General features: G+C 45.8%; 1 protein-coding gene across 1 annotated transcript in view; it reads right to left on the reverse strand.

Moving 5' to 3' along the window:
• mnd1 (meiotic nuclear divisions 1 homolog (S. cerevisiae)) overlaps positions 1-26938 on the reverse strand; it is a 56937-nt gene that overhangs the window by 27324 nt on the left and 2675 nt on the right. The window contains exons 2-4 of the mRNA XM_068020136.1: positions 23257-23322; positions 13951-14008; positions 2323-2471 (exon numbers count right to left, since the gene is read on the reverse strand). Coding sequence (XP_067876237.1) covers positions 2323-2471; positions 13951-14008; positions 23257-23322 — 273 coding nt within the window. The remainder of the gene's footprint in view (positions 1-2322; positions 2472-13950; positions 14009-23256; positions 23323-26938) is intronic.

Consider the following 26938-nt stretch of genomic DNA (forward strand, 5'->3'; position numbering starts at 1 on the left):
AGATTTCAGAAGTGAAAATAACAGCTGACTTAGAAAAAATGGCTGAAGTGGTACTTTAAATTGAAAGCACACTCCTTAAGTTTTCCATCTTCCTGTTGGCCTGTGGAACAGCTGCCGCTGGGTAGATAAATGACAGCTCACTTCATACATTCACAAGATCAATGTGAATGCAGAAGACCAGTCATCTTATCTCAGCTCAACTAACTAGAAAATCCTGCAGTTTCTCTTTTAATCACACCATCTAGGCTTCTTAATAACTGCAACATTTTTGGCACCACTATATAATTCAGTAGTTCAATCAACATGTTCATCACTCTGCATAACTTTCTAAATTTTCCTTTCACCAATATGAAGCAGCACCGCTTGCCTGTCATGGTTTCACTAGCAGTGGTGTTTCAGATTTACCTCCTCTATACTTTTACTATCATTTAGATCCCCCTCAGTAAGTTCCTTTCAAAGCTAAAAGTCCGAGGCTAGAACATCTTCCCTGCGTCTCAATGATCAAAATTGGACTCAGTAATCAAAGTACAGTTTGACCAGAGCATTGTACAGTTCAACATGACATCCTTCAACTTTTACTTTACTGATTATTGCTCAGTGTTCAGTTTGCTTTTGTTGATAGTTGCTCCACAGTAAATGGACATACTGGCCTGGATTTTTTTTTTTAATTCATTCGTGGGATGTAGGCGTCGCTGGTTAGGCCAGCATTTATTGCCCATCCCCAATTGCCCTTGAACTGAGTGGCTTGCTAGGCCATTTCAGAGGGCATTTAAGAGTCAGCCACATTGTTGTAGGTCTGGAAAAACATGTAGGCCAAACCAGGTAAGGACGGCAGACTTTTGGCACCATTAGTAAACCAGATGGGTTTTTACAACAATCGACAATGGTTTCATGATCATCATTAGACTAGCTTTTAATTCCAGATTTTATTAATTGAATTCAAATTTCACCATCTGCTATGATGGGACTCAAACCTTTGTCCCCAGAACTTTAGCCGGGGCCTCTGGATTGCTCGACTAGTGACATTACTACTACACCACTGCCTCCCAGAGGTGGTAGGCAGAGGTGGGTGGTGGTTGAGAGGTCAGGAAACACGGAAGAACAGGCTTCCTGAACGTCCTGCAGGTTTTACCTGCAGGCCTCCTTTAAATGTTTCTCTGTCGGGTTCCCCTTCACAGGCAGCCTGACCAATAGGCTGGAGGCCTTCTGGGTGGGAAGCTGGCTTCGCAAGGCAGCAAGGAGATCAAGTAGGTCTGTTGGGGTTCTGATCGCAGATGAGGTGTCCCAATTGCGGAGGGGTCTGGGATCTGTTGATCATCTGTGTGGGTGGGGGAGGGGAGCAGATCACAGGGCAGGGGTTACTTTTGGGTCTAAAGGAAAACTTCCTGCTCCTCCTCGCCCACATGCAGTGCTGGAAAGGCACTTGCCTCATGGATTCAGCCCTTTTCACCTTCTTTCAGCTGCCGGGATCGGCAAGGCCCGGAAAACCCTGCCAACAAAAGTTAAAAATAGAATTACGGTTAAAATGAAGGCAGGCAGCCTCAGTGTAGTACTTAATTGACTAGCTCACTTCCTGCAAGTGAATTGGTTGCCTGCCTCTTGTCCCACCTCTGTTAAAACCAGAAGTGGGTGGGCTTGAGGCCCGTTGGACCCGTTTCAGATATTTTGACTTTTAACCTCTGACCCGACACTAACCCATCCGTTTTAGGAAGGTTCAGCCAATTAATTGCCAAGCCCAAGAACCCTAGATCTCTTTCCATTTCATTATGTATGTCACTCACTTTTTTCTGGTGGTGTGTAATCATTATTGTGTGGAATTTCATCTGGTACTATACTGCCCCCTTAGTTTAATAAAACTAATTTTGACTTTCTTATTAATCAACTGGCCCCACACTAGTTTAGTATAACTTACATATTTGACCAATTTGTACTGAATTCTGAGGATTTATTTGCAAATTTGACCAATGCATTGAGTTTCAAACCAGAACTAGACCCTAGATTCAGAAAAGCATTAAGGTTTATGGGATTGGAATAAGAAAGGAAATATTGGTCAGACCAGTTCGAAATGGAGATAAAATTATGTTAGATGAAATTGAACATCCTTTCCTCACTCCTGCAGTTTTTTACATTATGCATGCACAAAATGGTATCACTGCACAGGGACAAGACAAGCAAATAAAACATCAGTACCAGTGCCGACAAAGACATTCTCATTCCTCTTCCATAATAGCCATTTTAATCAAGTACTCTTTTTAGATCCAATACAGATGCCAAGTATTCATTAAACCCAAATCTTTTGGTCACCTCTAACACTACATTTACCTGTCTTTCCAACTGCTCCAGTTTCTTTTTCCTGATATGAACAGCTTTACTTGGAAATGCCCAGAAGTAATTAGAAGTTCCAATTCGATCAGTGTCCACCATTCCATCATCTACTAGACTCTGCAGAACTTCCTTCACTGACATGGAAGCTAAAATGGTAAAAACATATTAACAGCTTGCACTGGCCTCTCAAGATAAATCAACTGAAAATGAATCATGGCTAATACAAGACAAAGATTTCAACAGCCCATCTAAACTTTGGCCAGCCAGAAACAAAAACTTATGGTGGTTCGTCAACAATAATAACTGTTGCAGTGAGGGAGGGTTCAACATTGTGCTGAGGTGACCCAGATTTTGATTAATTTATAGCACAACGCGATTAAACTTTTGAAGTTAGGGAGCTTTCCTGTGCTGCTGCACAAACTGAGCTCTGTTACATCTGAAGAGTATACATTGCTTTCCCTCTCAAAGGAACCGATTGTTGTGTATAGTGTCAGCACTGGCTTAGTGGTAGCACATTGACTCAGAAGGTAAAGGGTTCAAGCCCCAGTGGACCTCAATCTAAGCTGACACATTTTCAAAGGTGCTATCCTTTGAATGAGCACTATCTGCTGCCTCAGGCGAAACATAAAAGATCTCATGATACTGTTCGAAGAGTAAATGAGTTCTTCTTGTGCCCTAGGCAAAATTTATCCATCAATGAGCCAAACTAATAATTTTGCACATTGTCTGTGGGACCTTGCTGTACACTAATTGGTTGTCATAATTATCTTCATTATAATAAGTGACAACATTTCAAACGTTCTGTGAAACCCTCTGCAATGTCCCAAGGACTTGAAAGATGCTATCGAAATGCTTGCTTTCTTATGGTTATATTAATGGAAGACTTCAACGAAAGCCTAACCAGCTAGCGGTAGTGCATAATACCTTCACATCTTCCGGCAGTCCCAAAGCACTTCACAGCAATGAAGAGTGGTCACTGTTGTTTTGCAGCAAACACAGCTGCCAATTCACATACAGCAAGGTCCCTCAAATAGCAAAGACAAACAGCCAGTTAATCTGCTCTTGGAGGTGTTGATTGGGGGATAAATGTTGATTGGGGGATAAATGTTGATTGGGATACTCCGAAAACACCCCTGTTTTCCTGCAAATATGGTTGACCTGAGCAGGTCAATGAACCTTGAAAATGTCTCATTGGCAGCATATCTCGGACAATGCAGCAGTCCTTCAGTACTGTACTGAAGTATCAACCACATTTGTGTGTTGGCCCCTGGAATGGGGCTTGGACTTGAACCACAGACAAATGGAACACTTTTAAAAGAGCAATGCTGAACTTACACTAAACCAGTATGACCCTAACAAAGCACTGAAGTGAAATAAAGAGGAAAATTATGCAAATTGGTGAAATTTGCAGAGGATACCAAAGTAGGAACAGTGGAATTGAAGGATGCAGCTCAGATATTACAGAAAGAATTACACAAAGTACGCATTTGAGCATAACAATGATAGATGAAATTGAAGTCAAATGCAAAGTATTCTGCACAGAGATTAAAAAGTGGGCAACATACATAGTTCATGGATGGTGCTCAAAATGACCTAGGAGCTTTTAGCATACTCTCCACTGAACATGTTCAAACAATGCAAGGCATCAGCAAAGCGAACAGAAAAGTTGAACTACAGAGCCATAAACAGAAGACAAGTCAGAGGAATTCATGATCAAACTGTACAATGCTCTGGTCCAGTACTGTCCAATAGAAACTGCTCACTAGTCATGGCTACATTGTTTTAACCTCATGCACTAATTTCAGTAGAAACCATCTTGCTCACAATATAGGTAAATATACTTCACATGAAAAACATATACCATTCAAGGCAGCAATGCACTCAATGATAAAAAAAAACACCTGCACACTGCATTTTGTCTTACCACTTTACCAACAAAAGGGTTAAAGTACACAAGCACAAGTCATGTCAATGGTCATGTCAATATGGGTATTGAGATCACATGCTCAACAACGATGTCCATTACACATTTTCTTTTTAATTTACGAATCAGAAATGCAATTCACCACAACTCAATTCTCAATTAGCCACACGCAGCCAGTGACTAACATATTGGACAATACTCCTCCGACCGAACCACAGCTTGAGTACTGTGCCTAGCTTTGGTTACCAATAAATGAGATATTTAAGCACTGAAGGCAGTGAAGAGAAGAGTCATGATGCCAATACCTATTGTTAGAAGTTTGACTTGAGAAAAACTGGAGACTTTTCAGCCGGAAAAGGTGTTCAAGAGGTGATCTATTAGAGGCATGCAAGCTAGAAAATGGTATGGAAAGGTTAATCTAGAATACTATTTTAAATGAAACTTTGGAAGTAGGACAAAGAGACACAGGTTCAAACTAGTAAAAGGTAACTTTAGGACTGATACTGGGAAGTTGTTCTTCATGCAGAATAAAGGGCGGCACAGTGGCGCAGTGGTTAGCACTGCAGCCTCACAGCTCCAGGGACCCGGGTTCGATTCCGGCTACTGCCTGTGTGGAGTTTGCAAGTTCTCCCTGTGTCTGCGTGGGTTTTCTCCGGGTGCTCCGGTTTCCTCCCACAAGCCAAAAGACTTGCAGGTTGATAGGTAAATTGGCCATTATAAATTGTCACTAGTATAGGTAAGTGGTAGGGAAATATCGAGACAGGTGGGGATGTTTGTTAGGAATATGGGATTAGTGTAGGATTAGTATAAATGGGTTGTTGATGTTCGGCACAGACTCGGTGGGCCGAAGGGCCTGTTTCAGTGCTGTATCTCTAATCTAATCTAATCAAGATTTGAAATGGACTTCTGAGCAGAATGGTGCATACACTAGAATTATCTAAGAAACAAACATCTCCAATCCTTGGGATGGAGGCTGTTACGACCAGGTGAGGCAGGGGTCCAGGGCTCCCCTCTCAGCCTGTTCCTGGTTTGGCCCCAACAGGGTTTAATTTTTAATGTGCAGCCATGTTTTCAGCCACTGTTGTGGTCTTTTTAAACAAGTTATTTCAAGTCCAGTAACAGTTCAACAATAATGCTCCATATGACGAAATTACTATGTCTCATTTTGATAGGTGTGGTTTTCATCAGAGGCCATAATGTGTGGGAGATAACAAAGAGGAAGGGCAGGTGCCAACTGCAGGCTTGTGATAACATCCTACTTCTCTTTCTTGCTACATTGCACCTTGCTTATTTGTCAGGAAACAATACCACCAAAATCGATGATTTCATTTTACTTTGTGATGTGAATTTTGCTCTTCAGCAAACCATTCTAACCTTCTTTCTCTTTATAAACCTAACATCACATCAAAGCATATGACATTGCTTACTCACACCTTTGCTAGCACCAGCCCAGAGACATCAACCTGGGCAAAGTGGAGAGAGAGGCAGAGAGGTCTGCACTGGATGATATACGATGGATGCTTGCGGAGCCATCAAATGTACTGTGGTCAGACAGCATCCATAAGAGCAGTTTAATTCTAGCCTGGAGCATGTTGCAGCTCCAGAGATATCTATAAGCAAAGGCCACCACATCAGAGGCCCCAACAGCAAATTTGTGCATCCTCCATAGATTCATCCTCCATAGTCTGCTGTCATAGAAACTTGTGGTGCTAGATTAGATAGGGCTGTTTCTTCAGGCAATGATTGGAGCAGGCTTGCAAACAGTTGTTCACACCTTCGCTGTTCACACTGCCACTATTTGGCCTTTCTTCACAGACCACGGCCCAGTACCATTGGCATAGAGAAACAGGCTTGCATCATGCTTTGATCTCACAATGGCTGCACATGCAGGCCCCCAATATAAGCCCCGCTTCATGCCATGTCTGAAAGAATGCGGGTACAGGCTGCACAGGCCGTCCGCTCAGCCAGACAAGAGGCTGTAGTAGGTTTATTTCAGGACTTAGACTATGAAACAATAGCTATTTCGGTCCTGGCATTCTTATAGTAATACAACCAGCCATTTCTTTTACTCTCAATGACAGATTTGAGCTATACACAGAGAGAGAGAGAGAGAGAGATTTGGAAGCCATTTTGATTATATGGCATGATTTATGCGCACAGAAAGGGGTCAATAGGTGATGCTGTATTTGTGGCATGGAGAGGAAAAACATACACAGGACTGTTCATACAGTGGGTAGATATAGTAAAAAAAAAGGTCTCCCGTATCAAAATAGATCTTGTAAACGGCAACGCTTTTTGTTTCCAAATTCTTTTAAGGCTTTTTGCAGCTTATTCCCCATGGGGATCTCCTTGTAAGTCAGGAGGTGTGCAGGATGCAGTTCACCACTATGATCCTCACTGGCCCATCCTGCAAGATGCCCCCAGATCAATAATGGAACCTAAAGTGCATCGTGAACATATTTGTTGTGTGCTTAGTGGCAACTCTGATATAGGAATGGACCTCCTCATCATGCTGCTCATTTGTAATCTTAGAAGCACACAAAGGTGGCATCCTCTAGATGGCTGTAAAGGATAGCCTTAAGCTCCAAGGAGTCTTCCAGATACTTGTCTAATTGGGATAAAGGCTGTTGGTATGGTGGACAGCCTTACCATAAAGGCATTGTTATAGCTGCCAGGGGAAGCAATGATTTGCTGCTGTTCGTAACGGAGCTTCACATTGAGTGAGTATTATCTTAATCTGTTGACATCGATCTGGCCTGTGATCAAGAACATGTGGCCATGTGGGTGCAATCTATACTTCATGGACCTAAGTCAGGGGTCAGCAATCTGTTTTACCTGAAGACCCTTTAAGAAATTTGCCTAAAATATAAACTGTTCAGAGCCACAAAACAATAGAAATTAAAATTAGCAAAACAATTTTCTGCTCAGAATAAAACATTAGTAACAAATTTATTGATAAAAATGAAAGAATTTTTGTTGTCTTTGTGTTTTTATAATAGACTTTGTAATACTGACATTTTTAAAATAAGACTGGGCTGTCATACCTGAGGTACCACTCATTCATGCTACTAGGGACTTGGATAACTCGTTTGCATCTGCTGATACTATCAGGTACCACTGCCTTTCTTGGCAGCCAATTCCACATATGCCAGCAGACTGTGATTAAAAAGTTACATCCAAGCATTTTGCTCATTTTATACCCAGGTTCAGGAAGATCATTGGCCTCTAATAGTGGCAGGAGGACCCTGGCCAGATAGCTGCCTTTTGTCATGCCTACATTTCTATTTTTTAAAATTTCAGATTGTTGTATTTGCAGTTTTTTCTCCTTCGTACATTTTTATTTGAGGTTATTGCATTTCCACTTTTTCCCTTCATTGGGCATTTCTGTTTATATTTCAAAATATTACAGATTTTGCATTCAAAAAAAATTCTAAAAATACAGTGACCGCAGCTCCTTTGATTGACAGATCTCTCTCGCGCTTTTGGGCAGCTGTTTCCCATCATGTCATACGCCCCTGTGTCACAAACGGTTACACTCTCACATCTCGTACGGGATGGAAAGGTGCTGCACACATGCCGCGCCGACACCAAACACTTGGCCTTGGCATCAGACCAGGTCCGGGTATCAGGCCAAGGATGATAGCTGCAACCTCGAGTTGGCAGACGCTGTGCTGGGTCCTGGGGGCACAGCTGTGGGCAGGAGTGATGCCTACCGAGGGAGGGCTGGCAGGCTGCCACCTGGGAGCAGCCTGGGCCGGAGGCTTCTAATTGGCTCCTTAGACTCCATGATGCCATTTTCGTTAAGATGATCATTTGAAACTGTGAAGTTTAAGATAATTCTTCACCTTTGATTCCCACAGGAAAACGGTGTTACCCTCTAGTTCTGATTTGACATACTGTCAACTTAATATTTGTAGACTTTTACATAAAAATGAGAACTGGCCGATAAAGGTTGTGAGCTGCGGGTTGCCGACCACTGATATAGGAAAATTCTGTCTCTTGATAAAATTGTACAGACCTACCACGTTGCCAACAGTTATCCACAGGGAAGCTGAAGAAATTAGCTTTAGATAACAAAACAAAACAGCCATGACTCTCTATGCATCTGTACATAAATCCTTCACTTATGTTGATGTTCTTAGTGACAGCCTAATAACAACTTGTGGCATAGAGGTTAATGACACCTGTGACCTATTGTGAAGGTGGGCAGCATACAGCATAACTCTAACAGTATCCTTTGGAAAGCGATGCCCGTAGAGACAATGATTCACAGTCAAGTGCAAGCAGTAGCCTCTGCTAGTATATGCTGGTGCACCTGCTCTTCCAAGAAGCATAAAAACCCACTGTGTTCAGTCCAAAACTGCAGACCTGAGGATTGGGAGCAGTTTAGAATTCAGCAAAGGATTGATTAAGAAGGGGAAAATAGAGTACGAGAGTAAGCTTGCGGGGAACATAAAAACTGACTGTAAAAGTTTCGATAGGTATGTGAAGAGAAAAAGATTGGTGAAGACAAATGTAGGTCCCTTACAGTCAGAAACAGGGAAATTTATTATGGGGAACAAAGAAATGGCTGACCAACTAAATGCATACTTTGGTTCTGTCTTCACAAAGGAGGACACAAATATCACACCAGAAATGTTGGGGAACACAGGGATTAGCGAGAGGGGAGAACTGAAGGAAATCAGTATTAATAGAGAAATGGTGTTGGGGAAATTGATGAGATTGAAGGCCGATAAATCCCTAGGGCCTGATAATCTACATCCCAGAGTACTTAAGGAAGTGGCCCTAGAAATAGTGGATGCATTGGTGGTCATCTTCCAAGATTCTATAGACTCTGGAATAGTTCCTGCAGATTGGAGGGTAGCTAATGTAACCCCACTGTTTAAAAAGGGAGGTAGAGAGAAAACAATTATGGGCCAGTCAGCCTGACGTCAGTAGTGGGGAAAATTCTAGCTTCCATTATAAAAGATTTTATAGCAGAGCACTTGGAGAACAGTGGTAGACTCTGACAGAGTCAGCATAGATTTACGAAAGGGAAATCATGCTTGACAAATCTACTAGAATTCTTCGAGGATGTAACTAGTAGAGTTGATGAGGGACAGCCAGTGGTTTATTTGGACTTTCAGAAGGTTTTCAACAAAGTCCCACAAAACAGATTAGCATGTAAAATTAAAGCACGTGGGATTGGGGGTAGTGTATTGCGATGGATAGAAAATTAGTTGGCAGACAGTAAACAAACAGTAGGAATAAACGGGTCCTTTTCCGAATGGCATGCAGTGACTAGTGGGCTATCACAGGGATCGGTGCTAGGACACCAGCTATTCACAATATATATTAATGATTTAGATGAGGGAACTTAATGAAATATCTCCAAATTTGCAGATGACACAAAACTGGATGGGAGGGTGAGTTGTGAGGAGGATGCAGAGAGGCTTCAGGGTGATTTGGACAAGTTGAGTGAGTAGGCAAATGCACGGCAGATGCAGTACAATGTGGACAAATGTGAGGTTATCCAATTTGGTAGCAGAAACAGGAAGGCAGATTATCCGAACGGCTATAAACAGAGAGGGGAATATGCAACGAGACCTGGGTGTTCTCGTACACAAGTCGCTGAAGGTAAGCATGCAGGTGCAACAGGCAGTAAAAAAGGCAAATGGTATGTTGGCGTTCATAGCGAGAGAATTAGAGTCCAGGAGGAGGGATTCTTGCTGCAATTATACAAGGCCTTGGTGAGGCCACGCCTGGAATATTGTGTGCAGTTTTGGTCTCCTTATCTGAGGAAGGATGTTCTTGCTATCGCGGGAGTGCAGCAAAGGTTTACCAGACTGATTCATGGGATGGTGGGACTGAAGTATGAGGAGAGATTGAGTCGGTTAGGATTATATTTGCTGGAGTTCAGAAGAGTGAGGGGGATCTCATAGAAACCTAACAGGACTTGACAGGGTAGACGCAGGAAGGATGTTCCCGATGGTGGGGGAGTCCAGAACCAGTGGTCATAGTCTAAGGATACAGGGTAAACCTTTCAGGACTGAGATGAGGAGAAATTACTTCACCCAGAGAGTGGTGAGCCTGTGGAATTTGCTACCACAGAAAGCAGTTGAGGCTAAAACATTGTATGTTTTCAAGAAGGAGTTAGATATAGCTCTTGGGGTGAAAGGGATCAAAGGATATGGGGGAAAGCGGGAACAGGTTACTGAGTTAGATCATCAGCCATCATCATAATGAATAGCGGAGCAGGCTCGAAGGGCCTACTCCTGCTCCTATTTTCTAAGTTTCTATGTAAAAGGGAGGGGGAATGATCGTTCTTTAGAAGTGGCATAAAGGCAGAAGGGAAAGCAGTTGACAAAGGGCACAGTAATAAACTTCTAAAAGTAACTGTAAATGTGGCATAGTCATAACAGCACAGAAGGAGGCCATTCGGCCCACTGAGTCTAGGCCAGCTCGCTGTAGAGCAATCCAGTCAGCCCATTTCCCCCACTTTTTCCTCATAGCCCTGCACGTTTATTTCCCTAAAGTGCCCATCAAATTTCCTTTTGAAATCATTGATCATCTCCGCTTCCACCACCCTCATAGGCAATGAGTTACAGGCCATTACCACACACTGCGTAAAAAAGTTCTCTCTCACATCCCTCCGGTATCTCTTGCTCAAAAACTTAAATCCGTGTCCCCTAGTCCTTGTACCATCAGCTAAGGAGAACAGCTTTTCTTTGTCTACCTTATCTAAACCTATCTAACTATCTAAACCCATCATAATCTTGTGCACCTCTATCAAATCTCCCCACAATCTCCTTTTCTCTGAGGAAAACCCCAGCTTCTCCAACTAACCTTGTAGTTAAATTCCTCATCCATGGAACCATTCTGGTAAATCTCCTCTGCACCCTCTCAAGGACCCTCACATCCTTCCTAAAGTATGGTGACCAGAACTGGAAGCAATACTCTAGTTGGGGCGTAACCAGAGCTTTATAACGGTCCAGCAGAACTTCCCTGCTTTTGTACTTGTCATGCTAGGAACCCCGTCAAGAATGAGACACACTAATTTTGTCATGAACATTGATTTTAAACTGTTACTGGAGTGAGGGGAGGACTTGTTGAACAGATCAGCCAGGGCTGGAGGGACGTTTGCAAATTGGCAGACGGTCTTTGGAAGGACAAAGCAGCTATTACCTGACATTCAACCCAGAATGGACTTTTGATCACCAGACCTTGAAGATGGGGGAGCTTGCATTCCAGGTTGACTGCTCAGATGACCGAATACACAAATGGACATGACCAAACCAGCTAGTCACATGGGCAATCTGCTGGGCAACCTGAGTTTTTTTGAATTTGTACAAACAGTTTGGGCAGAAAGTCTGTTTGCTCCTGGACTGAAAAGATCTCTCCTGTCTGCTTCAATCTCTTTCTCACAAGCCTCTGAATCCACTGAAGACACATGAACCCCAAGAGAGAAAAATCTCCTACAGCGAACAAGGTTTAAGAATAATACTGGGCCCCAACGAAAAGCAAGATCTACCTGCAATCAAGGACTCTACAGGGAGCTCAAAGAACCATAGCAACTATTCAGATATTGCCTCAAACCTTTCCACATTATTTTGCTTCTGCTCTTTTCTGTCTCTATTTTCATGTGTGTATCGTGTATGCACGCTAGCGTGGGTGAAAGGTGTACCCATAGGCATCAACTGAATTAGAGTTTAAGTTTAATAAATTTCAAGTTTTCTTCTTTAAACCTAAGCAAGCCTGTTTGTGCTGGTTTCTTTGCCTTATAATTGGAAAGTGGTGAACAAGGATTCACCAGGTGATGAGGACTAACAAGGCAAGGGAATATACAATGGATGGAAGGGCCCTAGGAAGTACAAAAAGTCAGAGGGACCTTGGTGTACTAGTCCATTGATCACTGAAGACACAGGTCGATAAGGTGGTTAGGAAGACTTATGGGATACTTGCCATTATTAGCCGAGGCATAGAATATAAGAGCAGGGAAGTTATGATGGAGCTGTATAAAACGCTAGTTAGGCCACAGTTGGAGTACTGTGTACAGTTCTGAGCACCATAGGAAGGATCTGATTGCACTGGAGAGGGTGCAGAGGAGATTCACCAGAATGTTGTCTGGGCTGGAGCATTTCAGCTATGAAGAGAGACTGAAAAGGCTCGGGTTGTTTTCCTTCGAGCAGAGAAGACTGAGGGGGGTGGGGGTGTCATGATTGAGGTATACAAATTATGAGGGGCATTAATAGGTTAGATAGGAAGAAACTTTTTCCAATAGCGGAGGGATCAATAACTAGGAGGCATAGATTTAAGGTAAGGGGCAGGAGGTTTGGAGGGGATTTGAGGATTTTTTTTTTATTTAAAGGGTGGTTGGAATCTGGAACGCACTGCCTGAAGAGGTGGTAGAGACAGGAACCCTCACAACATTTAAGAAGTATTTAGATGAGCATTTGAAACACCATAGCATACAAGGCTACGGGCCAGGTGCTGGAAAATGGGATTAGAATAGTTAGGTGCTTGATGGCCCGCACAGACACAATGGGCCGAAGGGCCTGTTTCTGTGCTGTATAACTCTATGACTCTTTGACCAAGGGGGAGCTAAAAACAGTGTTTGAAATTAAACCCTGTTACAGTCAAACCAGGTGAAGGCTGAAAGGGAACCCTCGATTTCTTGCTCACCTAGTCATAACATACTCAGTACCTCTATTTATGAAGCTCAAGATCCCACAGGTTTTGCTAACTACTTTCTTAACATGTCCTTTCACCTTCAAAGATCTATGCACATGAACCACAAGGACCTTCTGTCCTTGTGCACTCTTTAGCACTGTGCCAGTTTATATTCCCTTCTGCCAAAATGTATCAACTCACTCTTCTCTGTATTAAATTCCATCTGCTACTTGTCTGCCCATTCTGCTAGCCTATCTATATCCTGTTGCAGTCAATTGGTATCATCCTTACTGTTTTCCACACCTCCAAGTTTGGGCATCATTGACAAATTTTGAATTTTTAATCTGTATTCCAAAATTCAAATCATTTACATAGCCCTGACTCTTGGGGGACATCACTGTACCATTCTCCAGTCTGAAAAACAATCATTTACGACTCACTGTTTTCTGTCCTTAAGCCAATTTTTTATATCCAAGCTGACCCTCCTATTCCATGAGCCTTAATTTTGTTAAATATTCTTTTCTGTGGTACTTTGTGAAACATTTTCTTAAAATCCATATTCAATTTAAATTGCCTTCTGCCTTCACTATGTTGCCTAGTAACCATGGATGTCAACTTTATACTGGCATGATTATGAATCAGATAAACTATTCTGATGGTTAATTTGTACCAGACTGTGGATAGTTTTGCACTGTGACCATGTTACCACTAAAAACTAGTTTGAAATTTCTCACAGTATACCCTCATTCCCGCATAGAAACATTTTAATCCAATCAGTACAACTTGCATTTGAATCTAATTCTACAGGTGAAAGGGTTTGTGTTTACCAACTGTGACATCCAAACCACTCATTTTTCAGTTGAGAGAAATACTGGTTTCAAGTTTTTTAGTAAAAATATTACATACATTCCTAAAGGATGCTAATTATATTTGGTATAACTGTCCATTTTGTAATGCGTGCATGACTAAATATGTGAAAATAAACTGAGTCATAAACTGTAGCTTCATAGAACAAGAGACCAGAAAGTAGCGACAATAAAATTGATACCTACTGATCCCTTTCGCCTTTGGGGCAATCTTCTCCAAATCTTTAAGCTGAAACACATCTTTCTAAGAACACAGACAAGTTTTACTGTAAGTCAACATCTTCAAGCATGAACAGATTCTGAATTTTCTAAAATTTACAGAATGAGTGCAAAGCAGGCCATCCATTGTATTCTACTTACATACACATACAAATGTTTTTGTCAGGCATAGGAACTGAAGAAAACACAAAAAAAAAATCAAAAGATACAAAAACAAGTTGCATTTCAACTAATACTTCACAGAATCGATACAGTGCAGAAGGCAGCCATTCGGCCCATCGTGTCTGCACTGGCTCTCCAAAAGAGCATCTCCCTCAGTTCCAATCCCCTGCCTTCTCCCCATAACCCTGCACATTCTTCCTTTTCATATAACTGTCTAATTCCCTTTTGAATGCTTCAATTGAACCTGCCTCCACCACGCTCTCAGGCAGTGCATTCCAGACCTTTCGCTGCATGAAAAAGTTTTTCCTCATGTCACTTTCAATTCTCTTATCACATATTTTGAATCTGTGCCCTCTCGTTCTCGATCCTTTCATGAGTGGGAACAGTTTCTCTCTACCTACTCTGTCCAGACCCCTCATGATTTTGAATACCTCTATCAAATCACCTCTCAGCCTTCTCTTCACCAAGGAAAACAAACATAACTTCTCCAATCTAGCTTCATAACTGAAATTCCTCATCCCTGGAACCATTCTCATGAATCTTTTCTGTGCTCTCTCCAATGCCCTCGTGTCTTTCCTAAAGTGCGGTGCCCAGAACTGGACGCAATACTCCAGCTGAAGCGGGACCAGTGTCTTATACGGGTTCATCACAACTTCCTTGCTCTTGTGCTCAATGCCCCTATTAATAAAGCCCAGGATACTGTATGCTTTATTAACCCGTCTCTCAACCTGTCCTGCCACCTTCAATGACTTATGCACATATACACCTAGGTCCCTCTGCTCCTGCACCCCCTTTTTTCTATATTGTCTGTCCATGTTCTTCCTACCAAAATGAATCACTTCACATTTCTCTGTATTGAACTTCATCTGCCACCTGTCTGCCCATTCCACCAACTTGTCTACGTCCTTTTGAAGTTCTACACTATCCTCCTCACAGTTCTCAATGCTGCCAAGTTTCATATCATCTGCAAACTTTGAAATTGTGCCCTATACACCAAGGTCTAGGTCATTAATTTACATCAGGAAAAGCAAGGGTCCCAACACTGATCCCTGGGGAACTCCACTACAAACATTCGTCCAGCCCAAAAAACATCCATTAACCGCTACTCTTGGTTTCCTGTCACTCAGCCAATTTTGTATCCATGTTGCTACTGTCCCTTTTGTTCCATGAGCTACAAGTTTGCTCACAAGTCTGTTGTGAGGCACTGTATCAAAGGCCTTTTGAAAAGTCCATGTACACCACATCAACAGCATTGCCTTCATCAACCCTCTCTGTTACCTCCTCAAAAAACTCCAGCAACTAAAACTAATAAATAATTCTATTATAGCAAAGGAACTTGTGGGCAAACTGCAAGTGTTTGCTAATCATAGAATGGTTACAGCACAGAAGGAAGCCATTTGGCCTGACATATCCTCTTGCAAGAGCAATTTAGCTAGTCCCACTCCCCTGCCCTTTCTCAGTAGCCCTGCAAATTCTCTCCCTTCAGGTGTTTATCCAATTCCCTTTAAAAAGCTGTGATTTTATCTGCCTCCACCACTGTCTCAGGCATTACATTCCAGATCCTAACCACTCGCTGTGTAAAAAGCTTTTCCTCACGTCACCTTTGGTTCTTTTGTCAATCACAAATCGGTGTCTTTTGGTTCTTGATCCTCCTGCCAATAGGAACAGTTTCTCCCTATCTACTTTGTCCACACCTCTCATGATTTTGAACACCTATATCAAATCTCCTCTCAACCCTCTCTTCTCTAAAAACAACCCCAGCTTCTCCATCTATCCACAGAACTGAAGTCCCTCATCCCTGGAAACATTCTCGTAAATCTTTTCTGCACCCTCTCTAAAATCTTCACATCCTTCTTCCTAAAAGGCAGCAGCCAGAATTGGACACTACTCCAGTTGAGACCGAATCAGTATTTTATAAAGATTTATCGCAATCTCTTTGCTTTTGCACTCTATGCCTCTAATTATAAAGCCTTGGATCCAGTGTGCCTTTTTAAATCACTTTCTCAACCTGCCCTGCCTCCTTCAAGGATTTGTGCACATATACCCGTACGTTCCTGCACATCCTTTAGAATTGTACCCTTTAGTTTATATGGCCTCTCCTCGTCCTTCCTACGAAAAGGTATCACTTTACACTTGTCTGAATTAAATTTCGCCTACCCATTCCACCTGTCTGTCTATGTCCTCTTGAAGTCCATCATCATCCTCCTCACAGTTCACAATACTTCCAAGTTTTGTGTCATCTGCAATATGAAATTATGCCCTGTGCAAGTGAAAAATGCAAGGCTTGATTGCATCTATTTCAATGCAAGGAGTCTTACTAGTAAGGCAGATGAACTGAGGGCGTTGATTAGCACATTGGATTATGATATTATTGCTATCACAGAAACATGATTGAGGGATAGGACTGGCAGCTCAATATTCCAGGGTATAGAATCTACAGGCGTGACAGGGGAGGGGATAAAAGAGGAGGTGGCATTGCACTGTTGATCAAGGAGTCAATTACTGCAGTAAGGAGGGATGATATCTTAGAAGGTTCCTCAAATGAGGCCATTTGTATAGAGCTTAAAAACAAAAAGGGGGCAATCACTTGGTCGGATGTGTACTACAGGCCTCCAAACAGTCAGGAAGAGATAGAGGAGCAGATATGTAGGCAAATCTCAGAGAGGTGTAAAAATAATAGGGCAATAATAGTAGGGGATTTCAACTTCCCCAATATTAACTGGGATAGTCTTAGTGCAAAAGGCTTAAGGGGGGCAGAATTCTTAAAATGCATACAGGAGAGCTTTCTGAGCCAGCACATAGAAAGTCCTACAAGAGAAGGGGCAGTACTGGAGCTAATCATAGGGAATGAAGCCGGACAAGTGGTAGAAGTGTCAGTGGGGAAACATTTCGGGGATAGCGACCATAACTCTAAGATTTAAGGTAGTTATGGAAAAGGACAAAGATGGACCAGAAATAAAGGTACTGAATTGGGGGAAGGCCGATTTCAGTATGATAAAACAGAATCTGGCCAAAGTGGAGTGGGAGAAACTACTTGTAGGAAAGTCTACATCACATCAGTGGAATAAAAGCAAAATACTGCGGATGCTGGAAATCTGAAATAAAAACAAGAAATGCTGGAACCACTCAGCAGGTCTGGCAGCATCTGTGAAAAGAGAAGCAGAGTTAATGTTTCGGGTCAGTTCCGAAGAAGGGTCACTGACCTGAAACGTTAACTCTGCTTCTCTTTTCACAGATGCTGCCAGACCTGCTGAGTGGTTCCAGCATTTCTTGTTTTATTTCACATCAGTGGAAGTCATTCAAAGAGGAAACAGAGAGTTCAGAGCCAACATGTACCCGTTAAGGTGAACGGTACAATCAACAGGCCCAGGGATGTCAAGGGATATAGAGAATTGGATAAGGAAAAAAAAAAAAGGAGGTTTACGGCAGATCCCAAGCGCTGAAAACAGCAGAGGCACTAGAGGAGTATAGAAAGTGTAGGGTGGCACTTAAAGTCATTAGGAGAGTGAAGAGGGGACATGAAAAAACACTGGCGGACAAGATAAAGGAAAATCCTAAGGCGTTTTATAAGTATATTAAGGGTAAGAGGATAACCAGGGAAAGAGTAGGGCCCATTAGGGACCAACGTGGCAATCTTTGTGTGGAGCCGGAGGACATAGGTGAGATTTTAAATGATTACTTTTCATCGATATTCACTATGGAGAAGGGCGATGTCGATGCAGAGATCAGGAAGGTGGATTGTGATATACTTGAACATATTAGCATTGAAAGGGAAGTATTAGCTGTTTAAGCGGGCTTAGAAGTGGATAAATCCTCAGGCCCAGATGAGATGTATCCCAGGCTGTTATGTGAGGCAAGGGAGGAGATAGCAGGGGCTTTGACACAAATTTTCAAATCCTCTCTGGCCACAGGAGAGGTACCAGAGGACGGGAGGGCAGCGAATGTGGTACCATTATTCAAGAAGGGTAGTAGGGATAAACCAGGTAATTACAGGCCAGTGAGTCTAACATCAGTGGTTGGGAAAATATTGGAAAAAAATCTGAGGGACAGGATTAATCTCCACTTGGAGAGGCAAGGATTAATCAGGGATAGTCAGCATGGCTTTGTCAGGGGGAGATCGCATCTAACTAACTTGATTACATTTTTCGAGAAGGTGACTAGATGCATCAATGAGGGTAAAGCAGTAGATGTAGTATACATGGATTTCAGTAAGGCTTTTTATAAAGTCCTGCATGGGAGATTGGTTAAGAAAGTAAGAGCCCATGGGATCTATGGCACTTTGGATCCATAATTGGCTTAGTGGCAGGAGGCAGAGGGTAATGGCCGAGGGCTGTTTTTGCGATTGGAAGCCTGTGACCAGTGGTGTACCACAGGGATTGGTGCTGGAACCCTTGCTGTTTGTAGTGTACATTAATGATTTAGACATGAATATAGGAAGTATGATCAGTAAGTTTGCAGATGACACGAAAATTCGTGGTGTTGTAAATAGTGAGGAGGAAATCCTTAGATTACAGGGAGATATAGATGGGCTGGTAAGATGGGCGGATCAGTGGCACATGCAATTTAATCCTGAAAAGTGTGAGGTAATGCATATTGGGAGGACTAACAAGGCAAGGGAATATACAATAGATGGTAAGACCCTCAGAAGTACAGGAGGTCAGAGGAACCTTGGTGTACTTGTAAATAGATCACTAAAGGCTCAGGTAGATAATGTGGTTAGGAAGGCATATGGGATGCTTGCCTTTATTAGCCAAGGCACAGAATATAAGAGCAGGGAGATTATGATGCAGCTGGATAAAACGCTAGTTAGGCTACAGCTGGAGTACTGTGTACAGTTCTGGGCACCACACTATAGGAAGGATGTGATTGCACTGGAGAGGGTGCAGAGGTAGTTCACCAGGATGTTGCCTGGGCTGGAGCATTTCAGCTATGAAGAGAGACTGAAAAAGATTGTTTCCCTTGGAGCAGAAACGGCTGAGGGGGGACATGATTGAAGTGTACAAGATTATGAGGGGCATGATAGGTTAGATAGGAAGAAACTTTTTCCCTTAGCGGAGGGGTCAAGAACCAAGGGGCATAGATTTGGGGTAAGGAGCAGGAGGTTTAGGGGGGATTTGAGGAAAAAAAAATTTCACCCAGCGGGTGGTTGTAATCTGGAACGCACTGCCTGAAGAGGTGGTGCAGCCAGGAACCCTCACAACATTTAAGTATTTAGATGAGCACTTGAAATGCCATAGCATACAAGGCTACAGGCCAAGTGCAGGAATATGGGATTAGAATTGTTGGGTGCTGGATGGCTGGCACAGTCACAAGGGGCTGAAGGGCCTGTTTCTGTGCTGTATAACTCTGACACCCAAATTTAAGTCATTAAGGGGTATGGAAAGTGGAGTTGAATCCCAAGGTCAGCCATGATCATTTTGAATGGCAGAGGAGGCTCAATGGGCCATAAGGTCTACTCCTGCTCCTACATCTTGTGTCCCCCACGCCCATTCCTATTATAATATCCATTGGCACCAATAATGGTGCTGATGGAAAAATTTTGAACAGTTGGCTTGTTGTCTCAAGAACCTAGGTTCCCGTATTTTTTATTTTGAAGAAAAATGAAAATGGTCAAATAGTGACTGAAAGATTATGAACTGAATACTTACCTGCGCTTATGAATTGGCTACGACCACAGTTGATTCCTGAGAAACCCTAGGCACCCATTTCAAGATGATTCCTTTAGACTTTGTGCTGCACGTCCAATGCTGGGAAATAGTGTGCATGATGTTCCACTTCAAAATGCATTATGAGTTAATTACTTGCCTGTTTGAAGTGGTCACACCTTGGCCAGAAACTTCATTGTGAAGCAAAGTTCCAGCAGGACATAATGCTTTCCCTTTACTGGCCACCCCATTAATGTTGTTATCATAGCTGACGTCTTCCCACCTTCATCCAGAATGGATTTGTTCAATGCCTCTGCCATTTCCTCATTCCCCATGATGATTTCTCCTGTCTCTGCTTCCAAGGGACCAACATTTACTTTAGCTACTCTTTTCCTTTTAATAAACCTATAAAAGCTCTTACAATCTGTTTTTGTGTTACTGGCTAGTTTACTCATTCTATTTTTTCCTTTTTTAAAATCAACTTTTTGGTGGCCCTTTGCTGGTTTCTAAAACACTCCCAATCCTCAGACTTGCTACTCTCTTTTGCAACATTGTAAGCCTTTTATTTTAATCTAATACTATTCTTAACTTCCTGAGTGAGCCATGGATGGGTCTTTCTCGCTGAGTTTTTGTTTTTCAAAGGAATGTATTTTTGTTGAACAATTACCGCCAAACCTTTTAGTCGATTTACCCAATTTACCTTAGCCAGTTCTCTCCTCATGCCTACATAATTGGCTTTAAGATTCTTGTTTGTGATTGGAGCATGTCATTTTCAAACTTAACATGGTATTCAATGGTATTATGATCACTGCTTCCCAGTGGATCTTTTACTATGACATTGCTTATTAACACTGCTTCTTTACACAATACTAGATCCAAGATACATTTATCCCTAGTTGACTCTACAACATAATGCTTCAAAAAACTGTCCCGAGAACATTCTACAAACTCATCTTCTAGACCACTCCTGCCAATTTCATTGTCCCAGTCTATATAAAGATTAAAATCCCCACAATTACCAGAGATACCAGGGCAAGAGATACCAGGGTGAACAGCCAAGGTATCCAAATTTGTTACAGCTTCTAAGATATCACAAATCATATCTGTACGCCCTGGCACACCAATGAGACAATATTGGTGGGAAAGGGTCTTCACAGGGTCTGGGTCATCAGTCAGCCAGATGTGGAACTGCAGGGACAAAGGCCTGGTAGATCCAGTGACAATAATGGTAAACTACGACAAGAAACTGACTGCACTTCCCTGCAACACAACTATGGGGACAACACCAAGGAGTTGACAAGACAAACAACCTGTTTGCACCTACCTCAAGCAGACAACCTTGACTTCAGCAGACATATGTCACTTACCTACAGATCTGTGCCTTGCGCTCCCCCCCCCCCCCCGCGCCTCCCCCACACCTTGTTTTTACCCATCACGTTTTTGTTCTCTCCCTCTTCAGCCTTGGCTATGACTGTGAATGTGTTGAGATATGAGTCTTTCAGAATTTTTGTCCCCGTTCTAACTCTCCACTTCATTCGGTCCCTTTCCTATAAAATGTACTTGCACTCTCTTTCCTAATGTGCTCTCTCCACCCATCTAAATCTGCATCTAGAATATTTGGCACAAATAAAGCATAGATTCCTTAAGTACTGGTTGCCACCACATGGGGAAAGAGGCTTGACTTACACCATGAATCACAGAAATTAAAATTCATAAGCTATGCCTTTTTATGCACAGGAACATGCAGTCAGTTTCAGGTCTAATTTACTACTGATAATTATCGACTCATTATAAGCAGACTCTTTAACAAGCTGCAGAATTTGTCCCGAAATTACATTAACATATGCACTTATGGGTTTTAATGTCCAATTTTCCATTATAGCATTAAACAATTCCTTTCTTGTTCAAGATATTTCAAGCAGACGTTTCTGGGCAAATTTCTCAGTAATTTCATTTTTTTTCCTTTCTGCACTGTTTTAAAGGGGTAGGGAAGTCGAAGAGGGTACATTTTGTTTAAAAGAGTTTTATCTGCACGAAAATTTTTGACTGACTTTTTAAAAAAAAAGTTAATTGGTTCAGATTTTGTGGTAGGAATAACGGTGAGGCTATCAGCACTTACTATTAAAGAGAAAATGGGACAGCAACTTCCAGCCTCTACACATGCACCTTTAAACATGAAAATCAGGAAGTTGCCATCAGAGTTGCCCTGCTCCTATAAATGTTGCGTTCTAACAATATTTGGCTGAGAAACTTGGCATTCAAATACACAGAAGGGCATGAATTTGTGGTACTTACATGCTGGATACCCACTAAACATGTCAGAAAAAGATAGGGCTTGTCCATTCAAGCATAAGTGGATTTTTAATGGCATGATAAATCTTAATTACTTCCAAAGAACCACTCTGGCACTGAAAATTAATTTTTACTAATGCGGAGTCTCATTCCTTCAGATTTTAAAAAAGTATTTTCTTTTACATTTCCTTTCTGTCTCTTACCTCTATCCTAATTCGATCTTTTTTTATATATGTTTTGACATTGCATTAACTATCCTAACACACACTTACTAATTTTAAACTTTGCCTGTTTCAGTTAGGATCCTTCAATCTAATTAAGGAGACAAACCATTGCTTGCCCTGTTCTCGCAGGTTCCAGATTCACTGTAGAGGGTACCATGCTCTTTTTGCCCTCTGATAGTCACAAGCTCCAGGCCAAAAACTCAGTATGCTTACACTTGCCCACAGACGTAAGCGTACACGGCTATCATTTAACATTCACCAGTCCATGAAATCTGGGTCATTGTCTTTACTGCTAAGCAACGCCAGGGTTGAGTCTCTTTCCTTGGTCGGCTACTTGAGTGATGCCCATATCTCAACATGTACCAAGTCCCATTCACCCATCACCCGAGCTTGCTGGCTGACACTGGATCACAATTCAGCAACACCTCAATTTTAAAATTCTCATCCTTGTTTTCAAATCCCTCCGTAGCCTCGCCACTCTCAATCATCCTAGATCTCTGTGCTCCAAGCTCTGTAATTCTGTCCCTAAATCTCTCACCGCTCTCCTCCTATAAGGGGTTTCTTCAAAGCTACCTTTTTGATCAATTTTTTGGTCACCTTTCCTAATATCTCCCTATGTGGCTCACTGTCAAAGTACCTTGGGCTTTTTTACTCCATTAAAGGTGGAATATAAATGCACAATGTTGTTGATGGGGTGCATCCAAGTGCAGCAGACCCAATCACTTCATTCAGGTGTGGGTTCACTTCAAAGCTAAGCAAAAGTATGCATCCTTGATCTTTACTATTTGTCTACTTATTCCCACCGGTCAATTATTCTGAAAAGAGAACTAGTTAGCGCAAACATTTTTTTTTATCAGTTCCTGTTACTTCACGTGCAATACAGTGCTGATCAACCTGTAAACAAATACTGATGGAGTACTTCAGCATACAGCAGGAATTTCATTACTCACCGTTTCAAAAAATATTTCCATCATACGAGTTCGCTTCTCTTCGATGCTCAGTCCCTTCTTTTTAGACTAAGAATTCAAGAAACAACATAAAAAGCAAATATCACTGAATATCACCCAATGAATTGATGAATATTCTAACGGAATCAGAATTTTACAGCTTCTGCCATTTTGTTTAATAAAAAAGTTACAAAGCAGATTCAATACACTGCAAAGATTACCATTTTTAAAGTAGGCAAACTCTGTGGGAGAAATCGATATTACGAATGGATTATGTGACGAATGGATGCTAGTGAATGCTAATTCATCATAGTAATGAAGATTTTAATCACAAATCACGAGGGGGGGGGTGAGACGAGAGGGGGGGGGTGAGACGAGAGGGGGGGGGGGTGAGACGAGAGGGGGGGGGGTGAGACGAGAGGGGGGGGGTGAGACGAGAGGGGGGGGGTGAGACGAGAGGGGGGGGGTGAGACGAGAGGGGGGGGGGTGAGACGAGAGGGGGGGGTGGCGAGAGGGGGGGGTGAGACGAGAGGGGGGGGGGTGAGACGAGAGGGGGGGGTGAGACGAGAGGGGGGGTGAGAGGGGGGGTGAGAGAGGGGGGGGGTGAGACGAGAGGGGGGGGGTGAGACGAGAGGGGGGGGTGAGACGAGAGGGGGGGGGTGAGACGAGAGGGGGGGGTGAGACGAGAGGGGGGGGTGAGACGTGAGGGGGGGGGTGAGACGAGAGGGGGGGGGTGAGACGAGAGGGGGGGGGGTGAGACGAGAGGGGGGGGGTGAGACGAGAGGGGGGGGGGTGAGACGAGAGGGGGGGGGGTGAGACGAGAGGGGGGGGGGTGAGACGAGAGGGGGGGGGGTGAGACGAGAGGGGGGGGGGGTGAGACGAGAGGGGGGGGGGGTGAGACGAGAGGGGGGGGGTGAGACGAGAGGGGGGGGGGGTGAGACGAGAGGGGGGGGGGTGAGACGAGAGGGGGGGGGTGAGACGAGAGGGGTGGGGGGTGAGACGAGAGGGGGGGGGTGAGACGAGAGGGGGGGGGGTGAGACGAGAGGGGGGGGGGTGAGACGAGAGGGGGGGGGTGAGACGAGAGGGGGGGGGTGAGACGAGAGGGGGGGGGTGAGACGAGAGGGGGGGGTGAGACGAGAGGGGGGGGGTGAGACGAGAGGGGGGGTGAGACGAGAGGGGGGGGTGAGACGAGAGGGGGGGTGAGACGAGGGGGGTGACGAGAGGGGGGGTGAGACGAGAGGGGGGGGTGAGACGAGAGGGGGGGGTGAGACGAGAGGGGGGGGTGAGACGAGAGGGGGGGGTGAGACGAGAGGGGGGGTGAGACGAGAGGGGGGGGTGAGACGAGAGGGGGGGTGAGACGAGAGGGGGGTGAGACGAGAGGGGGGGTGAGACGAGAGGGGGGGGTGAGACGAGAGGGGGGGGTGAGACGAGAGGGGGGGTGAGACGAGAGGGGGGGGTGAGACGAGAGGGGGGGGTGAGACGAGAGGGGGGGGTGAGACGAGAGGGGGGGTGAGACGAGAGGGGGGGTGAGACGAGAGGGGGGGGTGAGACGAGAGGGGGGGGTGAGACGAGAGGGGGGGGTGAGACGAGAGGGGGGGTGAGACGAGAGGGGGGGGTGAGACGAGAGGGGGGGGTGAGACGAGAGGGGGGGGTGAGACGAGAGGGGGGGGTGAGACGAGAGGGGGGGGTGAGACGAGAGGGGGGGGTGAGACGAGAGGGGGGGGTGAGACGAGAGGGGGGGGTGAGACGAGAGGGGGGGTGAGACGAGAGGGGGGGGTGAGACGAGAGGGGGGGTGAGACGAGAGGGGGGGGTGAGACGAGAGGGGGGGGTGAGACGAGAGGGGGGGTGAGACGAGAGGGGGGGTGAGACGAGAGGGGGGGGTGAGACGAGAGGGGGGGTGAGACGAGAGGGGGGGGTGAGACGAGAGGGGGGGTGAGACGAGAGGGGGGGTGAGACGAGAGGGGGGGGTGAGACGAGAGGGGGGGGTGAGACGAGAGGGGGGGGTGAGACGAGAGGGGGGGGGTGAGACGAGAGGGGGTGAGACGATGTGAGACGAGAGGGGGGGTGAGACGAGAGGGGGGGGTGAGACGAGAGGGGGGGGTGAGACGAGAGGGGGGGGTGAGACGAGAGGGGGGGGTGAGACGAGAGGGGGGGGTGAGACGAGAGGGGGGGTGAGACGAGAGGGGGGGGTGACGAGAGGGGGGGGTGAGACGAGAGGGGGGGGTGAGACGAGAGGGGGGGTGAGACGAGAGGGGGGGGTGAGACGAGAGGGGGGGGTGAGACGAGAGGGGGGGGTGAGACGAGAGGGGGGGTGAGACGAGAGGGGGGGGTGAGACGAGAGGGGGGGGTGAGACGAGAGGGGGGGGTGAGACGAGAGGGGGGGTGAGACGAGAGGGGGGGGTGAGACGAGAGGGGGGGTGAGACGAGAGGGGGGGTGAGACGAGAGGGGGGGGTGAGACGAGAGGGGGGGGTGAGACGAGAGGGGGGGGTGAGACGAGAGGGGGGGGTGAGACGAGAGGGGGGGGTGAGACGAGAGGGGGGGGTGAGACGAGAGGGGGGGGTGAGACGAGAGGGGGGGTGAGACGAGAGGGGGGGGTGAGACGAGAGGGGGGGTGAGACGAGAGGGGGGGGTGAGACGAGAGGGGGGGGTGAGACGAGAGGGGGGGGTGAGACGAGAGGGGGGGTGAGACGAGAGGGGGGGGTGAGACGAGAGGGGGGGGTGAGACGAGAGGGGGGGGTGAGACGAGAGGGGGGGGTGAGACGAGAGGGGGGGGTGAGACGAGAGGGGGGGTGAGACGAGAGGGGGGGGTGAGACGAGAGGGGGGGTGAGACGAGAGGGGGGGGTGACGAGAGGGGGGGGTGAGACGAGAGGGGGGGTGAGACGAGAGGGGGGGGTGAGACGAGAGGGGGGGGGTGAGACGAGAGGGGGGGGTGAGACGAGAGGGGGGGGTGAGACGAGAGGGGGGGGTGAGACGAGAGGGGGGGGTGAGACGAGAGGGGGGGGTGAGACGAGAGGGGGGGGTGAGACGAGAGGGGGGGGTGAGACGAGAGGGGGGGGTGAGACGAGAGGGGGGGGTGAGACGAGAGGGGGGGGTGAGACGAGAGGGGGGGGTGAGACTGAGAGGGGGGGGTGAGACGAGAGGGGGGGGGTGAGACGAGAGGGGGGGGTGAGACGAGAGGGGGGGGTGAGACGAGAGGGGGGGGTGAGACGAGAGGGGGGGGTGAGACGAGAGGGGGGGGTGAGACGAGAGGGGGGGGTGAGACGAGAGGGGGGGGTGAGACGAGAGGGGGGGGTGAGACGAGAGGGGGGGGTGAGACGAGAGGGGGGGTGAGACGAGAGGGGGGGGTGAGACGAGAGGGGGGGGTGAGACGAGAGGGGGGGGTGAGACGAGAGGGGGGGTGAGACGAGAGGGGGGGGGTGAGACGAGAGGGGGGGGTGAGACGAGAGGGGGGGGTGAGACGAGAGGGGGGGGGTGAGACGAGAGGGGGGGGGTGAGACGAGAGGGGGGGGTGAGACGAGAGGGGGGGGGTGAGACGAGAGGGGGGGGTGAGACGAGAGGGGGGGGTGAGACGAGAGGGGGGGGGTGAGACGAGAGGGGGGGGGGTGAGACGAGAGGGGGGGGGGGAGAGAGAGGCGGGGGGGGGGAGAGAGAGGCGGGGGGGGGGAGAGAGAGGCGGGGGGGG

Source organism: Heterodontus francisci, chromosome 1 (assembly GCF_036365525.1).
Source record: "Heterodontus francisci isolate sHetFra1 chromosome 1, sHetFra1.hap1, whole genome shotgun sequence".
Lineage (NCBI taxonomy): Eukaryota > Metazoa > Chordata > Chondrichthyes > Heterodontiformes > Heterodontidae > Heterodontus > Heterodontus francisci.